The 21539-nt window shown below is 46.5% G+C and overlaps 1 protein-coding gene and 1 long non-coding RNA gene across 13 annotated transcripts in view; both read right to left on the bottom strand.

Moving 5' to 3' along the window:
* LOC118377882 (protein CBFA2T2-like) overlaps nt 1-21539 on the bottom strand; it is a 99265-nt gene that overhangs the window by 4259 nt on the left and 73467 nt on the right. For all 9 annotated transcript variants that reach the window (XR_008074637.1, XR_008074638.1, XM_052473993.1 and 6 more), the window contains 4 exons: nt 16090-16286; nt 14634-14887; nt 3965-4050; nt 605-947 (listed from right to left, as the gene is read on the bottom strand). Coding sequence is in view for 7 of the 9 variants with exons in the window: in XM_052473993.1 (XP_052329953.1) it covers nt 605-947; nt 3965-4050; nt 14634-14887; nt 16090-16286 (880 nt within the window). In the remaining 2 variants the exon portion in view is untranslated. The remainder of the gene's footprint in view (nt 1-604; nt 948-3964; nt 4051-14633; nt 14888-16089; nt 16287-21539) is intronic.
* LOC127910387 (uncharacterized) lies at nt 12958-14172 on the bottom strand. Of its 4 annotated transcripts, XR_008074640.1 has the most exons (6): nt 14131-14172; nt 13795-14088; nt 13711-13752; nt 13543-13626; nt 13342-13467; nt 12958-13215 (listed from the first exon to the last, which is right to left on the bottom strand). It is a non-coding gene; the product is annotated as an uncharacterized LOC127910387 (long non-coding RNA). The 4 variants fall into 4 exon arrangements; XR_008074642.1 differs by lacking the exon at nt 13711-13752 and having other exon boundaries at nt 13837-14088; XR_008074639.1 differs by lacking the exon at nt 12958-13215 and having other exon boundaries at nt 13240-13467; nt 13543-13752.

Raw genomic sequence — 21539 nt, 5'->3', positions numbered from 1 at the left:
CACAGATGGCGCTCCGGCTGGGCTGTGGGCAGCCAGATTTGGGTCTTACAGTACGGCCTTCTGTGGCCGATCTGGACAGAGCAGCGCTGGCACCTGTCTGGGGGCCACAGGGCAGCATGAGCCCCGGAGAGACGAGCGCTGAGAGATAAACACTGCCAGCAAGGCTGTGCTTGCATCCCAAATGGCACCGATTCCCTACATAGTGCACTACTGTTGACCAGAGCCCTATGGAACCCCATCAACTGCATTGCATTTCAAAGGGAATAGGGCACCATTTGGGAAGCGTCCTGTATGTATAAAATCTAAATGTCTCCATAGTAGTGTTGATGGGTGTAGTTCTGCAGATGAACACAAGATGGCAGCCTATATGGTGACTATGTGAGGGCTCAGTAGCTGGTGACAGTTGCTTCAGTTCAGCAAGCAGCTCACCATCAAGGGGACTACTAATTGCTATCACTTATCCCTTGATTGACTCGACAGGACTCACATATGACAAGGTACACACCTGATCAACAAATGTATGTAAAAGGACATTTCCTAAGGTGAGAAATGAACTTAGTTTGATATGATAAGAGTTATAATGTAAATATAAAATACCACCCACCACTGCTGAGTCCCTCGGTTGTGTGGGGGCTGTGGGTCTTGGAGAAGGGGGCGGGAATGGCTGCTGTGTGGGGGCTGTGGGTCTTGGAGAAGGGGGCGGGAATGGCTGCTGTGTGGGGGCTGTGGGTCTTGGAGAAGGGGGCGGGAATGGCTGCTGTGTGGGGGCTGTGGGTCTTGGAGAAGGGGGTGGGCACGGTGGCGGCCCCTCCCTTGCGGGGGTCTTCCTGCTCGCTGGAGCGCCGCCGCCAGTAGTTGAGCTCCTCGCGGTCCGACTCCTGACAGCGCCGCAGCACAGCCACCGACCGACGCGTCTTCTCCACCATCTCCACAATGCAGTTCAACACCTAGGAGACAAGAGGGAGAGAGAGACGAGAGGGAGAGAGAGACGAGAGGGAGAGAGACGAGGGAGAAAGAGACGAGGGAGAGACGAGGGAGAAAGACGAGAGGGAGACACGAGAGGGACACACGAGAGGGAGACGAGGGGGAGACACGAGAGGGAGACAAGAGGGAGAGGCAGAAAGAGACGAGAGGGAGAGAGATGAGAGGGAGACACGAGAGGGAGAGGGAGACACGAGAGGGAGACAAGAGGGAGAGGAGAGAGAGGGAAGAAGAGACATTTAGAGGAAGATCAATTAGGATTCTTAATGGTTTTTCTTTTTAAAACTACTCAGATACTGTGCAACTAAATACAGTGCCTTGCGAAAGTATTCGGCCCCCTTGAACTTTGCGACCTTTTGCCACCTTTCAGGCTTCAAACATAAAGATATAAAACTGTATTTTTTGTGAAGAATCAACAACAAGTGGGACACAATCATGAAGTGGAATGACATTTATTGGATATTTCAAGCTTTTTTAACAAATCATAAACTGAAAAATTGGGCGTGCAAAATTATTCAGCCCCCTTAAGTTAATACTTTGTAGCGCCACCTTTTGCTGCGATTACAGCTGTAAGTCGCTTGGGGTATGTCTCTATCAGTTTTGCACATCGAGAGACTGACATTTTTTCCCATTCCTCCTTGCAAAACAGCTCGAGCTCAGTGAGGTTGGATGGAGAGCATTTGTGAACAGCAGTTTTCAGTTCTTTCCACAGATTCTCGATTGGATTCAGGTCTGGACTTTGACTTGGCCATTCTAACACCTGGATATGTTTATTTTTGAACCATTCAATTGTAGATTTTGCTTTATGTTTTGGATCATTGTCTTGTTGGAAGACAAATCTCCGTCCCAGTCTCAGGTCTTTTGCAGACTCCATCAGGTTATCTTCCAGAATGGTCCTGTATTTGGCTCCATCCATCTTCCCATCAATTTTAACCATCTTCCCTGTCCCTGCTGAAGAAAAGCAGCCCCAAACCATGATGCTGCCACCACCATGTTTGACAGTGGGGATGGTGTGTTCAGGGTGTTGCTTTTACGCCAAACATAACGTTTTGAATTGTTGCCAAAAAGTTCCATTTTGGTTTCATCTGACCAGAGCACCTTCTTCCACATGTTTGGTGTGTCTCCCAGGTCGCTTGTTGCAAACTTTAAACAGCACTTTTTATGGATATCTTTAAGAAATGGCTTTCTTCTTGCCACTCTTCCATAAAGGCCAGATTTGTGCAATATACGACTGATTATTGTCCTATGGACAGAGTCTCCCACCTCAGCTGTAGATCTCTGCAGTTCATCCATAGTGATCATGGGCCTCTTGGCTGCATCTCTGATCAGTCTTCTCCTTGTATGAGCTGAAAGTTTAGAGGGACGGCCAGGTCTTGGTAGATTTGCAGTGGTCTGATACTCCTTCCATTTCAATATTATCGCTTGCACAGTGCTCCTTGGGATGTTTAAAGCTTGGGAAATCTTTTTGTATCCAAATCCGGCTTTAAACTTCTTCACAACAGTATCTCGGACCTGCCTGGTGTGTTCCTTGTTCTTCATGATGCTATCTGCGCTTTTAACGGACCTCTGAGACTATCACAGTGCAGGTGCATTTATACGGAGACTTGATTACACACAGGTGGATTGTATTTATCATCATTAGTCATTTAGGTCAACATTGGATCATTCAGAGATCCTCACTGAACTTCTGGAGAGAGTTTGCTGCACTGAAAGTAAAGGGGCTGAATAATTTTGCACGCCCAATTTTTCAGTTTTTGATTTGTTAAAAAAGTTTGAAATATCCAATAAATGTCGTTCCACTTCATGATTGTGTCCCACTTGTTGTTGATTCTTCACAAAAAAATACAGTTTTATATCTTTATGTTTGAAGCCTGAAATGTGGCAAAAGGTCGCAAAGTTCAAGGGGGCCGATTACTTTCGCAAGGCACTGTATTAATATTGATAGCCCATTTCTGCAGATACATGCATGGCCAGTAACAATGATTTAGTTTACAATTGTCTTAGTCTGAGTACATGATGAGTCTCAACACATATAGCCAAGAATGAGATATATATATATAAACATTTGCTTTATACAAAACAAAACATTAAAAACACCTTCCTGATATTGAGTTGCACCCCACTTTGCCCTCAGAACAGACTCAATTCGTCGGGGCATGGACTCAACAAGGTGTCGAAAGTGTTCCACAGGGATACTGGCCCATGTTGACTCCAATGCTTCTCACAGTTGTGGCTGGATGTTGGCTGGATGTCCTTTGGGTGGTGGACCATTCTTGGTGCTGACAGAGAGGACTGCCGCCCTTCTAGCTCTTAGGAAACGTTGCATTATTTTAAAAAATGTATTATTTCTTACACTATTCGCCCAGAAAATGTTTTTGAAGCATTTCGCTGCACCCGCAATAACATCTGCTAAACATGTGTATGTGACCAATACATTTTGATTTGACCTGTTGAGCGTGAAAAACACAGCAGCATTGCAGTTCTTTACTCAAACCGGTGTACCTGGCCACTACTACCATAACCCGTTCAGTTCAATCTTTTGTCTTACCCATTCACCCTCTGAATGGCACATCCATGTCTCAATTGTCTCAAGGTTAAAAAACGTGTCTTCAACCTGTATCCTCCCCTTAATCTACACTGATTGAAGTAGATTTTAATAAGTGACATCAATAAGGGATCATAGTTTCACCTGGATTCACATGGTCAGTCTATGTCATAGAAAGAGCAGGTTTTCATCATGTTTTGTACACTCAGTGGATATCATGGCTTTATTTCATTGGGTAGGACTCCTACTTTGGGCCACACAATTCAATGCATGGCTCTCTGATGTTGACAGAAAATGGCCTTAAACAAAAGTCTGCCACTGTGAACGGGACACCAAGTGTGACAAAGCTTCGATGGCTCCGCCAGACAGTAAGAGTTACTACAGCACCAGTAGTGCAAGTGGTCGGCAGCGACGGCTGCTGTCAGCAGTAGTACTTACATGATCCAGATGCCTCCACTCATCGGCCCACTCTCTGTCTGTCAGCCTGTGGTCCACGGGCTCCTCGCGGTAGCCCCCGTTAGTGCCTGATTAGAAAGACGAGAAAAATTAAAGAGGAACGTAATGTTACAGAATCCATCATAACAAATTACTATCACGGGAAGTGAGGCAGAGAGAAGAGGGGGGTCTATAGATCCCATTCACACACACACACTCACTCTATATATAGAGCCTTTGGAAAGTATTCAGACCCCCTTGTCTTTTTCCACTTTGTTAGGTTAAAGCCTTATTCTATAGTGTATTAAATAGTTTTTCCCCCTTCATCAATCTACACACAATAACCCATAATGACAAAGCAAAAACAGTTTAGATTTTTTTGCTAATTTATCACATAAAATAAACTGAATAATAACATTTACATAAGTATTCAGACCCTTTCCTCAGTACTTAGTTGAAGCACCTTTTGCAGCGATTACAGCCTTGAGTCTTCTTGGACATGACGCTATAAGCTTGGCACACCTGTATTTGGGGAGTTTCTCCCATTCTTCTCTGCAGATCTTATCAAGCTCTGTCAGGGTGGGGAACATGGGGAACGTTGCTGCACTGGATGGGGAATGTTGCTGCACTGCTATTTTTAGGTCTCTCCAGAGATGTTTGATCGGGTTCAAGTCTGGACTCTGGCTGGGCCACTCAAGGATATTCAGAGACTTGTCCCGAAGCCACTTCTGCATTGTCTTTGCGGTGTGCTTAAGGTCGTTGTCCTGTTGGAAGGCTCTGTTCATCTTTGCCTCGACCCTGACTAGTCTCCCAGTCCCTGCCACTGAAAAACATCCCCACAGCATGATGCTGCCACCACCATGCTTCACCGTAGGGATGGTGCCAGGTTTCCTCCAGATGTGACGCTTGGCATTCAGGCCAAAGAGTTTAATCTTGATTTCATCAGACCAGATAATCTTGTTTCTCGTGGTCTGAGAATCTTGCCTTTTGGCAAAGTCCAAGCGAACTGTCATGTTCCTTTTACTGATGAGTGGCGTCCATCTGGCCACTCTACCATAAAGGCCTGATTGGTGGAGTGCTGCAGAGATGGTTGTCCTTCTGAAAGGTTCTCCCATCTCCACAGAGGAACTCGAGAGCTCGGTCAGAGTGACCATCGGGTACTTGGTCATCTCCCTGATCAAGGCCCTTCTTCCACGATTGCTCAGTTTGACCGGGAGACCAGCTCTAGGAAGAGTCTTGGTGGTTCCAAACTTCTTCCATTTAAGAATGATGTAGGCCACTGTGTTCTTGGGGACCTTCAATGCTGCAGAAATATTTTGTTACCCTTCCCCAGACCTGTGCCTCGACACAATCCTGTCTCGGAGCTCTACGGACAATTCCTTCGACCTCATGTCTTGTTTTTTGCTCTGACATGCACTGTCAACTGTGGGACCTTTTTTAAACAGGTGTGTGCCTTTCCAAATCATGTCCAATCAATTACATTGACTACAGTTGGACTCCAATCAAGTTGTAGAAACATCAAGGATGATCAATGGAAGTAGGATGCACATGAGCTCAATTTCAAGTCTCATAGCAAATGGTCTGAATACTTATGTAAATAAGGTATTTCTGTTTTTATTTTTTATACATTTGCAAAAATGTTGCTTTGTCATTACGGGGTATTGTGTGTAGATTGGTGAGTATTTTATTTTATTTGATCCATTTTAGATTAAGGCTGTAACTTACAAAATGTGGAAAAAGTCAAGGGGCCTGAATACTTTCCGAAGGCACTGTTTATATTTATACTCCGGACTCCGACATTGCTCGTTCTAATATTTCAATATTTCTTAATACCATCTTATTACTTTTTATTTGTGTGCATTGTTGTGAATTGTTAGATATTACTGAACTTTTGGAGCTAGGAACACAAGCATTTCGCTACACCCACAATAACATCTGCTAAATATGTGTATGTGACCAATACAATTGGATTTGAAAGTCTATTAACATGAACCATAATCATCATAGTTATTCCACAATGAAGCAGTGGATGGTCAGATTTCACAACGCTATTCCACGTCATGATCATAGCTTAGTGACAAGATGGGCTTTACCATCTCGCTCCCTTAAACACAAGAGAAAGAAAAAGAGTAGCCAACTCAAAGGAGAGAAGGGAGAAAATGAAGACAGTTAGAAAAGACAAAGCGATAGAGAGAAAAATAGATGTATCCTACTGAAGACAAGGGGTCGTAAAAACAAGGAAAGAGTAAAAGGAGGTAAAAAACAGAGAGAAAGAGAGAGAGGTGGAACGTTAAGGTTTTACACAGGAAAGAGAGAGAGAGGTGGAACGTTAAGGTTTTACACAGGAAAGAGAGAGAGGTGGAACGTTAAGGTTTTACACAGGAAAGAGAGAGAGGTGGAACGTTAAGGTTTTACACAGGAAAGAGAGAGAGGTGGAACGTTAAGGTTTTACACAGGAAAGAGAGAGAGGTGGAACGTTAAGGTTTTACACAGGAAAGAGAGAGAGGTGGAACGTTAAGGTTTTACACAGGAAAGAGAGAGAGAGGTGGAACGTTAAGGTTTTACACAGGAAAGATAGAGAGGTGGAACGTTAAGGTTTTACACAGGAAAGAGAGAGAGAGGTGGAACGTTAAGGTTTTACACAGGAAAGAGAAAGAGAGGTGGAACGTTAAGGTTTTACACAGGAAAGAGAGAGAGGTGGAACGTTAAGGTTTTACACAGGAAAAGAGAGAGAGGTGGAACGTTAAGGTTTTACACAGGAAAGAGAGAGAGGTGGAACGTTAAGGTTTTACAGGAAAGGAGAGAGAGGTGGAACGTTAAGGTTTTACACAGGAAAGAGAGAGAGGTGGAACGTTAAGGTTTCACAGGTGGAAAGGTTTTACACAGGAAGAGAGAGGTGGAACGTTAAGGTTTTACACAGGAAAGAGAGAGAGGTGGAACGTTAAGGTTTTACACAGGAAAGAGAGAGAGGTGGAACGTTAAGGTTTTACACAGGAAAGAAAAGAGAGGTGGAACGTTAAGGTTTTACACAGGAAAAGAGAGAGAGGTGGAACGTTAAGGTTTTACACAGGAAAGAGAGAGAGAGGTGGAACGTTAAGGTTTTACACAGGAAAGAGAGAGAGAGGTGGAACGTTAAGGTTTTACACAGGAAAGAGAGAGAGGTGGAACGTTAAGGTTTTACACAGGAAAGAGAGAGAGAGGTGGAACGTTAAGGTTTTACACAGGAAAGAGAGAGAGAGGTGGAACGTTAAGGTTTTACACAGGAAAGAGAGAGAGAGGTGGAACGTTAAGGTTTTACACAGGAAAGAGAGAGAGGTGGAACGTTAAGGTTTTACACAGGAGGTGGAAACGAGGTTTTACACAGGAAAAGAGAGAGGTGGAACGTTAAGGTTTTACACAGGAAAGAGAGAGAGGTGGAACGTTAAGGTTTTACACAGGAAAGAGAGAGAGGTGGAACGTTAAGGTTTTACACAGGAAAAGAGAGAGAGGTGGAACGTTAAGGTTTTACACAGGAAAGAGAGAGAGAGGTGGAACGTTAAGGTTTTACACAGGAAAGAGAAGAGAGGTGGAACGTTAAGGTTTTACACAGGAAAGAGAAAGAGAGGTGGAACGTTAAGGTTTTACACAGGAAGAGAAAGAGAGGTGGAACGTTAAGGTTTTACACAGGAAAGAGAGAGAGAGGTGGAACAGGTTTTACACAGGAAAGAGAGAGAGAGGTGGAACGTTAAGGTTTTACACAGGAAAGAGAGAGAGGTGGAACGTTAAGGTTTTACACAGGAAAGAGAGAGAGAGGTGGAACGTTAAGGTTTTACACAGGAAAGAGAGAGAGGTGGAACGTTAAGGTTTTACACAGGAAAGAGAGAGAGAGGTGGAACGTTAAGGTTTTACACAGGAAAGAGAGAGAGAGGTGGAACGTTAAGGTTTTACACAGGAAAGAGAGAGAGAGGTGGAACGTTAAGGTTTTACACAGGAAGAGAGAGAGAGGTGGAACAGGTTTTAACAGGAAAGAGAGAGAGAGGTGGAACGTTAAGGTTTTACACAGGAAAGAGAGAGAGAGGTGGAAAGGAGAGAGAGAGGTGGAACGTTAAGGTTTTACACAGGAAAGAGAGAGAGAGGTGGAACGTTAAGGTTTTACACAGGAAAGAGAGAGAGAGGTGGAACGTTAAACAGGAGAGAGAGAGGTGGAACGTTAAGGTTTTACACAGGAAAGAGAGAGAGAGGTGGAACGTTAAGGTTTTACACAGGAAAGAGAGAGAGAGGTGGAACGTTAAGGTTTTACACAGGAAAGAGAAAGAGAGGTGGAACGTTAAGGTTTTACACAGGAAAGAGAAAGAGAGGTGGAACGTTAAGGTTTTACACAGGAAAGAGAGAGAGAGGTGGAACGTTAAGGTTTTACACAGGAAAGAGAAAGAGAGGTGGAACGTTAAGGTTTTACACAGGAAAGAGAGAGAGGGGGGATGAAAGTTAGAGAAAGAGAGATTAAAAGACAAAAAGAGATATTAAAAGACAGAAAGAGAAAGGCCTTTTGATGAGAACCAGACTCCGGCCCAGCCACAGCAGACGGCCCCACATCTGGAGGTCAGCTGTCAGTGTAAAACCACCACCACCCCCCTCTCCTCCTCATCCATGCCCCCCATTGGGCTCCCCTGGCTGGGTAACTGTCGGGGAGGAGTGAGCCTTCCCTCCCCCTGGTCTGGAGCTAGCAGCATTCCAGCGGGGAGCCGCTCAGGCTGAGTGGAGCAGGCCCACTTCTTCACACAGATTCCCCCTGGCTAAGTGGAGCTGACACCCGCTCTGGTTAGGAGGAGCTGGGGTTGGGGGCACACACCGCAAACACTCAGAGACAAAAACACACATTAGACAACCTAAAAAGACAGACACACACACACTCAAGCCTTCCACATGCTTCGGTTTGGCTGCGGCCTAGCCGAGTTTGGCTAACGGAACCAGTGTGCTCGCATACGCCCTTAAAAGACCTTTGCTTGGAAAAACAAGAAAACAGCGGCAAGTTGTCCATCTTGAGACACCGTAGCAGTATACAGTTCCTCAAAATAGTCTGAATGATTCTAATGGAACTCAATAAATCTGTCGTTAATTTGGAAGTATTTTGTTGAGGAGATCTTAGTCGCGCAATTTGACATCTAACTAAGATATTTGGTGCAGTAGTGATGTGTGGGTTGACTCATAATCTGCAAAAACCTAAATTGCGCCCATGCTGGCTATATACTGTTAGGTAAAGTGTCATGGTAGGGTGTTGGGTGTCGTGACAAATAATGGATGCTATGCTCAAATGTAAAGTACGTGACGTGCTAAGAACGTCCAACTCTGCGGTAACGGTAACGTTACAGTCCTTTGGCTTTAGTGAAGCCCGCGAAATCTGGTGTGTTATATTTGCTCTCTGCGAAGGGTTTTTTCCCTCAAACTCTGTAATTCAAATGTTTTCAGACATAAACACACACACAAAACATAGCAGGTTACAAAGTAGCGCTTCATAGATACGTTTTGATGTATGGGTTGTCACTTGTCAGGGTCCAAATTCATGTTTCGCCACCCCCATTTCCATGGTGGGCGGCAGGGTAGCATAGTGGTTAGAGCGTTGGACTAGTAACCGGAAGGTTGCAAGTTCAAACCCCCGAGCTGACAAGGTACAAATCTGTTGTTCTGTCACTGTTCCTAGGCTGTCATTGAAAATAAGAATTTGTTCTTAACTGACTTGCCAAGTTAAAAATACATAAATAACTGTATGAGAATACGTGACGCAGTTCACCGAAGGTTAGTGCTAGCCGGGATCCTTGGGGCATCCATAAGCTAAACCTTAACCATAACCCTTACCTAACCCAAACCGTAACCCTTATCGTAACTATATTAAATGTCAACTTCAATGGGGTATGGACGTCCCAAGGATCACAGATAGTAAGGACCGCTCACTGAGGCAACGTTATATTGTTGTTTTCCAGCTGGCTAGCATGAGTTGCTCAGTCTTCAGTGCCTAGGCAATTGTTTTGCTAGAATCAGAGCAGTTTATCCTCCTTTCACTAGAGTCAGACAGATTGTCTTTCTGGTGCTCCTAAAATGTTATTTCCTCAAATGTAAGAAATCATCTTTCTGAGTATTTTAGCAGGGCTGTTTTAAGCCCAATCCATACAGGAAAATGGATTTCATTCCAGCTATAATAAAAATATTGCCAGATATATCAGTTATCTGTTAATATTTCTACTCTACAATTGGAATCATATCGGATCCAAAAATCCCATATCAGTCAGGCTCTGCTTTAAACAATACCTCTTCTCTGCTTTAAACAACACCCCTTCTCTGCTTTAAACAATACCTCTTCTCTGCTTTAAACAATACCTCTTCTCTGCTTTAAACAATACCTCTTCTCTGCTTTAAACAATACCTCTTCTCTGCTTTAAACAATACCTCTTCTCTGCTTTAAACAACACCCCTTCTCTGCTTTAAACAATACCTCTTCTCTGCTTTAAACAATACCCTTCTCTGCTTTAAACAATACCTCTTCTCTGCTTTAAACAATACCTCTTCTCTGCTTTAAACAATACCTCTTCTCTGCTTTAAACTTCTCTGCTTTAAACAATACCTCTTCTCTGCTTTAAACAACACCCATTCTCTCCTTTAAACAACACCCCTTCTCTGCTTTAAACAATACGTGTGTGTACCTCTTCTCTGCTTTAAACAATACCCCTTCTCTCCTTTAAACAACACCCCTTCTCTGCTTTAAACAACACCCCTTCTCTGCTTTAAACAATACCTCTTCTCTGCTTTAAACAATACCTCTTCTCTGCTTTAAACAATACCTCTTCTCTGCTTTAAACAACACCCCTTCTCTGCTTTAAACAATACGTGTGTGTACCTCTTCTCTGCTTTAAACAATACCCCTTCTCTCCTTTAAACAATACCTCTTCTCTGCTTTAAACAATACCTCTTCTCTGCTTTAAACAATACCTCTTCTCTGCTTTAAACAATACCCATTCTCTCCTTTAAACAACACCCTTCTCTGCTTTAAACAAACGTGTGTGTACCTCTTCTCTGCTTTAAACAATACCCCTTCTCTGCTTTAAACAATACCTCTTCTCTGCTTTAAACAATACCTCTTCTCTGCTTTAAACAATACCTCTTCTCTGCTTTAAACAATACCTCTTCTCTGCTTTAAACAATACCCATTCTCTCCTTTAAACAACACCCCTTCTCTGCTTTAAACAATACGTGTGTGTACCTCTTCTCTGCTTTAAACAATACCCCTTCTCTGCTTTAAACAATACCTCTTCTCTGCTTTAAACAATACCCCTTCTCTCCTTTAAACAATACCCCTTCTCTCCTTTAAACAATACCCCTTCTCTGCTTTCAACAATACCTCTTCTCAGCTTTAAACAACACCTCTTCTCTGCTTTAAACAACACCCCTTCCCTGCTTTAAATAATACCCTTCTCTGCTTTAAACAATACCTCTTCTCAGCTTTAAACAATACCTCTTCTCAGCTTTAAACAACACCTCTTCTCTGCTTTAAACAATACCTCTTCTCTGCTTTAAACAATACCTCTTCTCTGCTTTAAACAATACCCCTTCTCTGCTTTAAACAATACCCCTTCTCTGCTTTAAACAATACCTCTTCTCTGCTTTAAACAATACCCCTTCTCTGCTTTAAACAATACCTCTTCTCTGCTTTAAACAATACCTCTTCTCTGCTTTAAACAATACCTCTTCTCTGCTTTAAACAATACCCCTTCTCTGCTTTCAACAATACCTCTTCTCAGCTTTAAACAATACCTCTTCTCTGCTTTAAATAATACCCCTTCTCTCCTTTAAACAATACCTCTTCTCTGCTTTAAACAACACCTCTTCTCTGCTTTAAACAACACCTCTTCTCTGCTTTAAACAACACCCATCTTCTACGTTAATCCTTAAGAGTCAATTGAGTCACATGTGCGTCAGTCTAAGTAACATAACAAAAAAATCCCCATCAAAATCTGTCAATTTAAGATAGAGATATTGCATGGGCTGCGTCTCAATCCGCCACATCCTCCGATGTTGCCCTTCTGCATCGGACCATGTCAGACCATGAGACATCCTGAAAATGGGTATTTTAACAAAAGCAGTAGTAGCGTCCGAATGGTTTGGTCTAAAAACTATTATGAACACGATGGTGTTCCCGTTTATTTCATCTGAAGGTAACCCCAACAAACAAAATGGAATTATGGATATATATATACATATATATATATAGAGAGAGAGATATTAAACCTTCATCTGAAGGTAACCCATTCAAACAAATGGAGTATGGAGGTAGTTTTGTGCCCCAAAAAAAATGAAAACATTTCCTGAGCTTTCTTATATATCGATATAGGACAGACACTTCAAAACCTTATTCCTTAGGATGGTTGTTTGACTGCCTTCCTTGCTTCAGCTTCACCACTACTGTTGTTTCCTTAGGGCACTGTATGTAGTGGGGGGTGAATTGTGTGTGTGTGTGTGTGTGTGTGTGTGTGTGTGTGTGTGTGTGTGTGTGTGTGTGTGTGTGTGTGTGTGTGTGTGTGTGTGTGTGAGCATGCATGTTTGCCTCTGTGTTTATGTGTGTGTGCATGTGCATGCATGTGTGCGTCTACCTTGTGTGTATATCTGCGTCCCATCTGGCCATTGACAAGGACCAGATGGCACGCAGATCTACAATGAACTAGATACAATCCTCTCTCTCTCCATAGAGACTCAAAGGTACTCTACTTCCTGGGTAGTTGGGCACACTGTCTAAACACATGTGGGCCCATAGATTTATGATCTTCTGAGAGCTTCTATGCACTTAGCTGTGCATGTCCACACACACACACACACACACACACACACACACACACACACACACACACACACACACACACACACACACACACACACACACACACACACACACACACACACACACACACACACACACACACACACACACACACACAGAGACCACCCATTAGCAGCGTTCATATTGACCGTACTATAGGCTGTTTGTGTGTGAGTGAGAGAGTTCTGTTTTATGAGGGAACCTCAGTGTTGGTTGGTGAGAGAGTTCTGTTTTATGAGGGAACCTCAGTGTTGGTTGGTGAGAGAGTTCTGTTTTATGAGGGAACCTCGGTGTTGGTTGGTGAGAGAGTTCTGTTATATGAGGGAACCTCGGTGTTGGTTGTTGAGAGAGTTCTGTTTTATGAGGGAACCTCGGTGTTGGTTGGTGAGAGAGTTCTGTTTTATGAGGGAACCTCAGTGTTTTGTTGGTGAGAGAGTTCTGTTTTATGAGGGAACCTCAGTGTGGGTGGTGAGAGAGTTCTGTTTTATGAGGGAACCTCAGTGTTGGTTGGTGAGAGAGTTCTGTTTTATGAGGGAACCTCGGTGTTGGTTGGTGAGAGAGTTCTGTTTTATGAGGGAACCTCGGTGTTGGTTGGTGAGAGAGTTCTGTTTTATGAGGGAACCTCGGTGTTGGTTGGTGAGAGAGTTCTGTTTTATGAGGGAACCTCGGTGTTGGTTGGTGAGAGAGTTCTGTTTTATTCGGTGTTGGTTGGTGAGAGAGTTCTGTTTTATGAGGGAACCTCGGTGTTGGTTGGTGAGAGAGTTCTGTTTTATGAGGGAACCTCGGTGTTGGTTGGTGAGAGAGTTCTGTTTTATGAGGGAACCTCAGTGTTGGTTGGTGAGAGAGTTCTGTTTTATGAGGGAACCTCAGTGTTGGTTGGTGAGAGAGTTCTGTTTTATGAGGGAACCTCGGTGTTGGTTGGTGAGAGAGTTCTGTTTTATGAGGGAACCTCAGTGTTGGTTGGTGAGAGAGTTCTGTTTTATGAGCGAACCTCAGTGTTGGTTGGTGAGAGAGTTCTGTTTTATGAGGGAACCTCGGTGTTGGTTGGTGAGAGAGTTCTGTTTTATGAGGGAACCTCGGTGTTGGTTGGTGAGAGAGTTCTGTTTTATGAGGGAACCTCGGTGTTGGTTGGTGAGAGAGTTCTGTTTTATGAGGGAACCTCGGTGTTGGTTGGTGAGAGAGTTCTGTTTTATGAGGGAACCTCGGTGTTGGTTGGTGAGAGAGTTCTGTTTTATGAGGGAACCTCGGTGTTGGTTGGTGAGAGAGTTCTGTTTTATGAGGGAACCTCAGTGTTGGTTGGTGAGAGAGTTCTGTTTTATGAGGGAACCTCGGTGTTGGTTGGTGAGAGAGTTCTGTTTTATGAGGGAACCTCAGTGTTGGTTGGTGAGAGAGTTCTGTTTTATGAGGGAACCTCGGTGTTGGTTGGTTAAGTGTTATGGAAAACATCAGAGGGTTGAATGTCAGAGAATGAAGGAGCCCAGCTATATCTGTTCATGTAGGGCTAAACCCTTGTGAGTTTGAATAAGCATCTGGGTTGTATTTATTTAGTGTGTGTGTGTGTGTGTGTGTGTGTGAATGTGTTCCTGTATACCACTAGGTAGCTAGCTCCCATAGCTCCGGTATCCTGTAACTTTAACTGCTTGTTAATATTGTATGTTTTTATTGCGTTGAAATTGTAAATGTTGTGAATTTGTATGATTGTGTGCAGGGCTCACTTGTAAAAGAGGCCTTGGTCTCAATATGATTTCCCTGTTAAAATAAAAATGTAAGTAACAAAATGTAATATAAAACGATGTACCATATGTATTTGTGTCTGTATGAACTATTTACCAGGTAGTCTAGGCCTGTCCTTGAGCTCGCGGAGCTCCAGTATCCGGTGGCTGCTCTCCCGGTGCAGCAGATGGGGGGCGCTGATGTCCTCAAGGGCGTAGTGCTGCAGAGGGGGCGGCGTGGGGTGCAGCTGAGCGCTGAGGGGCAGGGGGTTGGCCGGGCTATGGCGGGGCGCCGGGCTGATGGTGCAGATGCGCTTAGCTGGGGGCTCCAGGGGGGCGGGGAGGCGCTCGTGGAAGCCGTTCTCTTTTCCCCTGCAGGAGAGAGGGATGAGAGAGGAGAGGACAGGGTGAGGGATGAGAGCGGAGAGGACAGGGTGGGGGATGAGAGAGGAGAGGACAGGGTGGGGGATGAGAGCGGAGAGGACAGGGTGGGGGATGAGAGAGGAGAGGACAGGGTGGGGGATGAGAGAGGAGAGGACAGGGTGAGGGATGAGAGAGGAGAGGACAGGGTGAGGGATGAGAGCGGAGAGGACAGGGTGAGGGATGAGAGAGGAGAGGACAGGGTGGGGGATGAGAGAGGAGAGGACAGGGTGAGGGATGAGAGAGGAGAGGACAGGGTGAGGGATGAGAGAGGAGAGGACAGGGTGGGGGATGAGAGCGGAGAGGACAGGGTGGGGGATGAGAGAGGAGAGGACAGGGTGGGGGATGAGAGAGGAGAGGACAGGGTGAGGGATGAGAGCGGAGAGGACAGGGTGAGGGATGAGAGAGGAGAGGACAGGGTGAGGGATGAGAGAGGAGAGGACAGGGTGAGGGATGAGAGAGGAAAGGACAGGGTGAGGGATGAGAGAGGAGAGGACAGGGTGAGGGATGAGAGAGGAGAGGACAGGGTGGGGGATGAGAGAGGAGAGGACAGGGTGAGGGATGAGAGAGGAGAGGACAGGGTGAGGGATGAGAGAGGAGAGGACAGGGTGGGGGATGAGAGAGGAGAGGACAGGGTGGGGGATGAGAGAGGAGAGGACAGGGTGAGGGATGAGAGAGGAGAGGACAGGGTGAGGGATGAGAGAGGAGAGGACAGGGTGGGGGATGAGAGAGGAGAGGACAGGGTGAGGGATGAGAAAGGAGAGGACAGGGTGAGGGATGAGAGAGGAGAGGACAGGGTGAGGGATGAGAGAGGAGAGGACAGGGTGAGGGATGAGAGAGGATAGGACAGGGTGAGGGATGAGAGAGGAGAGGACAGGGTGGGGGATGAGAGAGGAGAGGACAGGGTGAGGGATGAGAGAGGAGAGGACAGGGTGAGGGATGAGAGAGGAGAGGACAGGGTGAGGGATGAGAGAGGAGAGGACAGGGTGGGGGATGAGAGAGGAGAGGACAGGGTGAGGAATGAGAGAGGAGAGGACAGGGTGAGGGATGAGAGAGGAGAGGACAGGGTGAGGGATGAGAGAGGAGAGGACAGGGTGAGGGATGAGAGAGGAGACTGTCTCTTAACTGTCTGTATCTCTACTGAACATAGCTACCTGTTAGGACTGTGTCTCTTAACTGTCGGGTTTCTCTCTCTCTCGCTGGGCTCCAGTAGCAGTTCCGAGGAGTCGGGGGGCGAGGCCAGAGTAGTGCTGAGTAGGAGGTGCTCGTGTTGGGATAGGTACTGGGCTGGGGTCTGCTTGGCCGCACGCGCACAGTGGAGCAACTCTCTCTGCAGCAGGGGCAGGTTGGCCTGGAGAGGAGAAGAGAGGCGGTGGAGAGATGGGAGGAGAGGGGGAGGAGAGACGGAGGTGAGTGTAATTTGAAACATGGTGTTGCATTAACACAGCCAAAAGAGAGAGTGAAACAGACAGATGGAGAGAGAGAGAGGCAGAGAGAAAGGCAGAGAGAGACAGACAGATAAACAGAGGAAAATGACAGAGAAAGACAGAACCAGGAGAGAGAAAGACCGACAGAGAGACAGACAGACAGACACAGACAGATAGAGAAACAAAGAAATAGGAGAAAGAGAAACAGAGAGAAGCTAGTAGGTAGAAGCTCGGAGCAGTATTTTCCTCATTTGTTTTCATATGCAGTTTCGTCAGAGCTTCCACAATCCAACTACAGCTATCACAGCTGTAAGGAGCAGTTCTCTCTCTGTGGGTCTAACCCCAAGAAGTTCTAGAAAACTGTTAAAAACCTGGAGAATAAACCCTCCTCACAGCTGCCCATGTCCCTTAAAGTTGATGATGTGGTTGTTACTGACAAGAAACACATGGCTGAGCTCTTTAATCACCACTTCATTAAGTCAGGATTCCTATTTGACTCAGCCATGCATTCTTGCCCGTCCAACATTTCCTCATCCCCCACCCCTTCTAATGCAACTAGCCCCAATGCTCCTCCCTCTTTTTCCCCTGCCCCACTACAAAGTTTCTCCCTGCAGGCGGTCACTGAATCAAAGGGGCTAAAGGAGCTCCTTAAACTTGTCCCCAAAAAACATCTGGGCCACCCTTTCTTCTTTAAGGTTGCTGCCCCCATCATCGCCAAGCCTGTCTCTTCTCTCTGGGGAGGTTCCCATTGCTTGGAAGGCAGCCACGATTCGTCCTTTATTTAAAGGGGAGATCAAGATGATCCTAACTGTTATAGGCCTATTTCTATCTTGCCCTGTTTATCAAATGTGTTGGAAAAACTTGTACTGTAAATAATCACCTGACTGGCTTCCTTGATGTCTATAATATTCTCTCTGGAATGCAATCTGGTTTCCGCTCAGGTTATGGATGTGTCACTGCAACCTTAAAGGTCCTCAATGATGCCACCATTGCCATTGATTCCAAGCAATGTTTTTCTGCTATTTTTATTGACTTGCCCAAAGCTTTTGATACGGTAGACCATTCCATTCTTGTGAGCTGGCTAAGAAGTATTGGTGTCTCTGAGGGGTCTTTGGCCTGGTTTGCTAACTACCTCTCTCAAAGAGTGCAGTGTATAATGTCAGAACATCTGCTGTCTCAGCCACTGCCTGTCACCAAGGGAGTAACCCAAGGCTCGATACTCGGCCCAATGCTCTTCTCAATTTACATCAACAATATAGCTCAGGCTGTAGGAAGCTCTCTCATCCATGTATATGTAGATGATACAGTCTTATACTCAGCTGGCCCCTCCCCGGATTTTGTGTTAAACGCTCTACAACAAAGCTTTCTTAGTGTCCAACAAGCTTTCTCTACCCTTAACCTTGTTCTGAACACCTCCAAAACAAACGTCATGTGGTTTGATAAGAAGAATGCTCCTCTCCCCACAGGTGTGATTACTACCTCTCAGGGTTTAGAGCTTGAGGTAGTCACCTCATACAAGTACTTGGGAGTATGGCTAGACGGTAAAGTTAAATCTATACTTGGTTTCCTCTATCGTAATCTCTCCTCTTTCACCCCAGCTGCCAAACTAACCGTGATTCAGATTTATAGATCGGCAAGTGAGGGTGCTCTCGGGCGGCTAGATGTTCTTCACCTATCGGTCATCAGATTTGCCACCAATGCTCTTTATAGGACACATCCCTGCACTCTATACGCCTCTGTAAACTGGTCATCTCTGTATACCCATCGCAAGACCCATTGGTTGATGCTTATTTATAAAACCCTCTTAGGCCTCACTCCCCCCTATATGAGATATCTACAGCAGTCCTCATCCTCCTCACTCACTGTTTCAGCCCCCTGACTGTTTCTGCCCCCTGACTGTTTCTGCCCCCTGACTGTTTCTGCCCCCTGACTGTTTCTGCCCCCTGACTGTTTCTGCCCCCTGACTGTTTCTGCCCCCTGACTGTTTCTGTCCCCTGACTGTTTCTGTCCCCTGACTGTTTCTGCCCCCTGACTGTTTCTGTCCCCTGACTGTTTCTGCCCCCTGACTGTTTCTGTCCCCTGACTGTTTCTGCCCCCTGACTGTTTCTGTCCCCTGACTGTTTCTGTTCCCTGACTGTTTCTGTCCCCTGACTGTTTTTCTGCCCCCTGACTGTTTCTGTCCCCTGACTGTTTCTGTCCCCTGACTGTTTCTGCCCCCCCTGACTGTTTCTGCCCCCTGACTGTTTCTGTCCCCTGACTGTTTCTGTCCCCTGACTGTTTCTGCCCCCTGACTTTGACTGTTTCTGTCCCCCCTGACTGTTTCTGCCCCCTGACTGTTTCTGTCCCCTGACTGTTTCTTTCTGTCCCCTGACTTCCCTGACTGTTTCTGTCCCCTGACTGTTTCTGCCTCCTGACTGTTTCAGCCCCCTGACTGTTTCTGTCCCCTGACTGTTTCTGTCCCCTGACTGTTTCTGCCCCCTGACTGTTCCTGCCCCCTGACTGTTTCTGTCCCCTGACTGTTTCTGTTCCCTGACTGTTTCTGTCCCCTGACTGTTTCTGTCCCCTGACTGTTTCTGCCAGCCCCCTGACTGTTTCAGCCCCTGACTGTTTCTGTCCCCTGACTGTTTCTGTCCCCTGACTGTTTTCTGTTCCCTGACTGTTTCTGTCCCCTGACTGTTCCTGCCCCTGACTGTTTCAGCCCCCTGACTGTTTCTGCCCCTGACTGTTTCAGTTTCCCCCTGACTGTTTCTGTCCCCTGACTGTTTCTGCACCCTGACTGTTTCTTCCCCAGTTTCTGTCCCCTGACTGTTTCTGCACCCTGACTGTTTTCCTGCCCCCTGACTGTTTCTGTTTCTGCCCCCCTGACTGTTTCAGCCCCCTGACTGTTTCTGCCCCCTGACTGTTTCTGCACCCTGACTGTTTCAGCCCCCTGACTGTTTCTGCACCCTGACTGTTTCTGCCCCCTGACTGTTTCAGCCCCCTGACTGTTTCTGTTGCTTTCACCAAATCACTGAAACACCCAAACACACAGTCTATCACTCATCACTATGTAGAGATGGACAACCACCCCAAACCACAACCGCAAACCACAACCCCAAACCACAACCGCAAACCCCGACCACAACCCCCAAACCCCAAACCTCACTTCAGATCAGGGTTTACTTTAGGAAAATGTGGCGCCGGACTTTTGACTGTCCACATTTACTTTTCGTCATCCAACAAGACGAGTAACGAACAGCAAAATCACTAGCCTATGTCAATCTACTATAGTAGAAAAGTTTAGGCTATCTATTCTATTGGTCAGCTTGTGGAGAAAGAAATAACCTATTTCAAACAGACTCCGGGACAGTTGTGGGGCGATAGATCCCACATTCATACAACCAGTAGGCCTAGGAAACCTAGGCTGCTTGAAGCAAATGTTAAAAAGCAATGAGTCTGATGCAACAGATCAGAACGTTTAGCTTAAAATGTTGATCAACTATTTTTTCTTCACATTATAAGTGCAGCAACGTGCACAAGGCAGTAGGCTACGCACAAATGTTTGTTCCATAATGCAAATAGTTGGAAAACACCATTGTCAAACGGGCACTGCACATGCGAGCGGTTTCATGTGACAGAGATGAAAATATCCATTAGAGATGTCGAAAGATAGGAAATCTAATAGACTACTTTGAAGCAAGGTAAGACATGCCTCATAATATGTATTAAAACATTCAGGTTTCAAACAATTCATTATATGTTATCAAAATGTTGCCGTTTGATGCCGCGTTCAAACAACTGGGAACTTGGAAATCTCCGACCTTAGTGCGTTCAAGACAACTGGAAACTGTGATAAAAACGAACTCAGACTGGGAAAAATAGTTTTGACATTCCAACCTGAAGATCACTGATGTCATGATTTGACCTCTTATTTTTCAGTGTTCCCAGTTGTCTTGAAAGCTGCACAAGATGCTGCCGCAGCAGCTCTTCCGCTGTCTGACAGATTTCCCATGTGTGATAAATAAGATACATAAATATACTGTACACACGCAGCAATTTAATTCTACAAAATTATACAACTTGACCTGTGTGTGCCTGTGTGAAAGAGAGAGAGAGAGAGAGAGAGAGGACAAGCGATGAGCAGAGGCAGAATGAAGTAAAGGAATTCCCCTCCCTCTCTCTTTCCATCCTTAATGAACAACAGGCCCAAGTGTGCTTATAATTACATGCACTTCCTCATTCCCCCCTTCTCCACTTAAGACCCTTGCCCCCTCTCTTTATCCCCTTCCTTACCCGCCTCTCAACCCCTACCTAGGGCCTCTCGACCCCTACCGAGGGCCTCTCGACCCCTACCTAGGGCCTCTCGTCCCCTACCTAGGGCCTCTCAACCCCTACCTAGGGCCCCTCGTCCCCTACCTAGGGCCTCTCGACCCCTACCTAGGGCCTCTCGACCCCTACCTAGGGCCTCTCGACCCCTACCTAGGGCCCCTCGCCCCCTACCTAGGGCCTCTCAACCCCTACCTAGGGCCTCTCGTCCCCTACCTAGGGCCTCTCGACCCCTACCTAGGGCCTCTCGACCCCTACCTAGGGCCCTACCTAGGGCCTCTCGACCCATACCTAGGGCCTCTCAACCCCTACCTAGGGCCCTCGTCCCCTACCTAGGGCCTCTCGACCCCTACCTAGGGCCTCTCGACCCCTACCTAGGGCCTCTCGACCCCTACCTAGGGCCTCTCGTCCCCTACCTAGGGGCCCCCTAGGGCCTCTCAACCCCTACCTAGGGCCTCTCGTCCCCTACCTAGGGCCTCTCGACCCCACCCCCTACCTAGGGCCTCTCGTCCCCTACCTAGGGCCTCTCGACCCCTACCTAGGGCCTCTCGTCCCCTACCTAGGGCCTCTCGACCCCTACCTAGGGCCTCTCGCCCCCTACCTAGGGCCTCTCGTCCCCTACCTAGGGCCTCTCGACCCCTACCTAGGGCCTCTCGACCCCTACCTAGGGCCTCTCGTCCCCTACCTAGGGCCCCTCGCCCCCTACCTAGGGCCTCTCAACCCCTACCTAGGGCCTCTCGTCCCCTACCTAGGGCCCCTCGTCCCCTACCTAGGGCCCCTCGCCCCCTACCTAGGGCCTCTCGTCCCCTACCTAGGGCCCCTCGTCCCCTACCTAGGGCCCCTCGACACATATGTTGTCTGTCAGTTAAGTG

This window comes from Oncorhynchus keta, chromosome 21 (assembly GCF_023373465.1).
Source record: "Oncorhynchus keta strain PuntledgeMale-10-30-2019 chromosome 21, Oket_V2, whole genome shotgun sequence".
NCBI lineage: Eukaryota > Metazoa > Chordata > Actinopteri > Salmoniformes > Salmonidae > Oncorhynchus > Oncorhynchus keta.
Note: the sequence above shows the minus strand (reverse complement) of the source record. Positions and strands in the feature narration are given on the sequence as shown.